At 39.9% G+C, this 3,430-nt stretch overlaps 1 protein-coding gene across 1 annotated transcript; it reads right to left on the reverse strand.

Moving 5' to 3' along the window:
* Positions 1 to 653: 653 nt before the first annotated feature.
* On the reverse strand, positions 654 to 2,709 carry LOC144806168 (uncharacterized). Its single transcript, XM_078672591.1, has one exon. It carries the CDS (start codon positions 1,975 to 1,977, stop codon positions 715 to 717), a length of 1,263 nt encoding a protein of 420 aa, XP_078528717.1. The 5' UTR covers positions 1,978 to 2,709; the 3' UTR covers positions 654 to 714.
* Between the last annotated feature and the right edge of the window lie 721 nt (positions 2,710 to 3,430).

Below are 3,430 nucleotides of genomic sequence, written 5' to 3' on the forward strand. Positions count from 1 at the left end.
TTCTCCAGTCTGTGCTTGGTAAACTTATTCAAGTGTGTTGTGTTTATAGGTTTTATCACTAAAACCCTTCCGTCAAACACTTCCAAATCCACTACAATGGTATGGTTTCTCTCCTGTTTGTGTTTGTGTAGTGCACTTGAATGGCATTTCCCCTAACTGGGTTCGCTGGAGATTTCTTAATGTTGAAGGGGCACTAAAACTACTTCCTCATTCACTGCAATGGTAGAGTTTTCACCTGCGTGTGTATGCTGAGGGTTCCTTAATGCTGAGTAAAAACTAAAAATACTTCCACATTCACTACAGTGGTAGGGGTTTATCACCTGTGTGTGTTCGTTGATGTCTGTGTATTTCTGATAATTGACTAAAGCACTTAACACACTCACTACAATTGAAAGTTTTTTCCCCTGTGAGTGTTCGCTGATTATTCTTAAATTTTGAGGAACGACTAAAACTATTTCCACATTCATTGCAATCAGATGGTTTATACCCTGTGTGTGTTCGCTGATGTCTCTGCTGAATTGATAACAGACTAATGCTCTTCATACATTCACGGCCCTGTAATGGCTTTTCCCCTGTCTGTGTTCACTGATGACTTCTGAGATTTGAGGAATCACTAAAACTACTTCCACATTCATTGCAATTGTATGTTTTTTCCCCAGTGTGTGTTCGTTTATGTTTTTGTAGGCCAATATCTGACTGAACCTCTTCACACATTTACTGCAATGGTATGGTATTTTTCCTGTGTGTTCGTTGATGTCTTCGAAGATTTGATACATCACTGAATCTCTTTACACATTTATTGCAATGGTATGGTTTTTCTCCAGTGTGTGTTCGCTGATGTGTTTGGAGTTCTGATAACCGACTGAAGCTCTTCACACATTCACAGCACTGTAATGGCTTTTCCCCTGTGTGAGTTCGCTGATGAATCCTGAGATTTGAGGAATCACTAAAACTACTTCCACATTCACTGCAATGGTATGGTTTTTCCCCAGTATGTGTTCGCTGATGTCTTTGTAGGTGTGATAACCGACAGAAGCTCTTCACACATTCAGTGCAATGGTATGGTTTTTCCCCAGTATGTGTTCTCTGATGGCTTTGTAGGTGTGATAACCGCCAGAAGCTCTTCACACATTCAGTGCAATGGTATGGTTTTTCCCCTGTGTGTGTTTGCTGATGACTTTGAAGAATTGATAACTGACTGAATCTCTTCAGACATTCAGTGCAATGGTATGGTTTTCCCCCAGTGTGTGTTCGCTGATGGCTTTGTAGGTGTGATAACCGACAGAAGCTCTTCACACATTCAGTGCAATGGTATGGTTTTTCCCCAGTGTGTGTTCGCTGATGGCTTTGTAGGTGTGATAACTGACTGAATGCCTTCACACATTCAGTGCAATGGTATGGTTTTTCCCCTGTGTGTGTTCGCTGATGAATCCTGAGATTTGAGGAATCACTAAAACTACTTCCACATTCATTGCAATGGTATGGTTTTTCCCCAGTGTGCGTTCGCTGATGTATTTTGAGGTGTGATAACCGACTGAAGCTCTTCACACATTCAGTGCAATGGTATGGTTTTTCCCCTGTGTGTGTTCGCTGATGAATCCTGAGCTTTGAGGAATCACTAAAACTACTTCCACATTCATTGCAATGGTATGGTTTTTCCCCAGTGTGCGTTCGCTGATGTATTTTGAGGTGTGATAACCGACTGAAGCGCTTCACACATTCACTGCAATGGTATGGTTTTTCCCCTGTGTGTGTTCGCTGATTATCTTTTAGGAGTGTTAACTGAATAAAGTTCTTCACACATTCATTGCAATTGCACGTTGCTTCTCCTGTGAGTGTTTGCTGATGGTTCTTTAGTAGCGATGACAAACTAAAGCTCTTGCTGCATGTGTATGATTTTTCTTTCTTGGTTATTGTCTCTGGGTCGGGTTTATATTCGTTTGCATCCCATAACTGCGCTTCCTGAAGAGCTAACATGGCTGATAAAGCACTTGTGTTATTTTCACATTCCTTGTTTGTGTGTGGTATTTTGGATGATTGATTTCAGAGTTCACAATGTAATACAAGACTCACCAACTAAATATATTATAATTGTGGCAAGTAAAGCTTCTTTGTAGGTGGTTTATTTATTTCTTTATTTATCAAATGTCTTTAGATTGCGGAATGGTTTTGCATATTTATGAGTAAAGATCAGTCTTCCTTCTGGTCGAAGCAAATTGGGACAGTCTGTTGTAGATCAGAGAACCTCTCTTTCCTTTACCGTTCAGTTGTCTGGCTCCACTTCCTTGTGGTTGTCTCTTGTTCCAGTGGTTTGGCCAGAAAGAGTTTACAATACACCTAGCGTGCTGAATGGTGGTCTGCCATCATTACAGGAAGCAGAGCAATGCTGTATCTACCTCATACCGAACACCTATATCAAAGCTGGTGGTGCAGGCCTGTTTATACAGGAAGTGGTTTGTCAGTGTTGTTGCCTTAATTTTCGTGAGGTCATTTCTTAGTCCTATTGCGTGGAGGTGCACAGCTCAGACTCTTGCATCCACTGAACTGCTCTGGGCTGCCTCTTCCAGGATATATCAGTTTATCTTCAGGTTCCTCAGTCTCTCTGCAGATCTTTTTCTAAATATTGGAGATAATTTTTTCTAATCAATTTTTTTCAGATTTGAACGATTATTGACATTATTCACGATCATTTGTGCATTCAAGGCTGGTTTCCTGTTGGATGTAAAGAGATTTAAAATCACTAAATGGAAATGTAAGAGAATGTGAATACAAAATATTTAACTAGTTGTAAAAGACATCTGGTCATTACCATTCATGAAAGTTACCAAGAGATATTTCACCATACACAGATATGTAACTAAATGTTCTATAGAACACGTCACATTTTACTTATTTCACAAAAGGAGGTGATTTTCCGGTGTTCACACAGTAACTTCGTACAGAAAGAGCACACATGGAGTACCCACTTACTAGAGGTACAGCTTTACAAAGACGCACATGCTAAGATTTCATTTAAACAAGAAGGGATTGTGTACGAAGAGATGGATCAGGATGTGCTGCTGTCACTTCAGTTTCAGAAATTGTATAACATCAGTAACCCTTTCAAGACTACAGGACAAAGAAAACTCTTCAGAAAGTATTTAATGAAGGTAACGCTCCAGGAAGTATATAATAATGGCATAGCTCCAGGAAGTATATAACAAATGTAGCTCCATTCACACTCTTCTTGACAGTACTTTCCAGTTTACACTGGAGCAGCTGAAGTTCCAACTCCTGTCTTTACTTTTCTGTTTGTTAAGTTATCTTTGCCACATTCCTAGGGATGGTTCAAGCATTTGTTGGAATATTGCAGCATTTATTATAGAGATGCCATCACAACCAGTAAAATACCTGCAATATCTCTGCTGCCAATACGTGTCTGCTTTTTGTC

The sequence above is a fragment of the Lissotriton helveticus genome (assembly GCF_964261635.1).
Source record: "Lissotriton helveticus chromosome 1_1 unlocalized genomic scaffold, aLisHel1.1 SUPER_1_unloc_50, whole genome shotgun sequence".
Classification (NCBI taxonomy): Eukaryota; Metazoa; Chordata; class Amphibia; order Caudata; family Salamandridae; genus Lissotriton; species Lissotriton helveticus.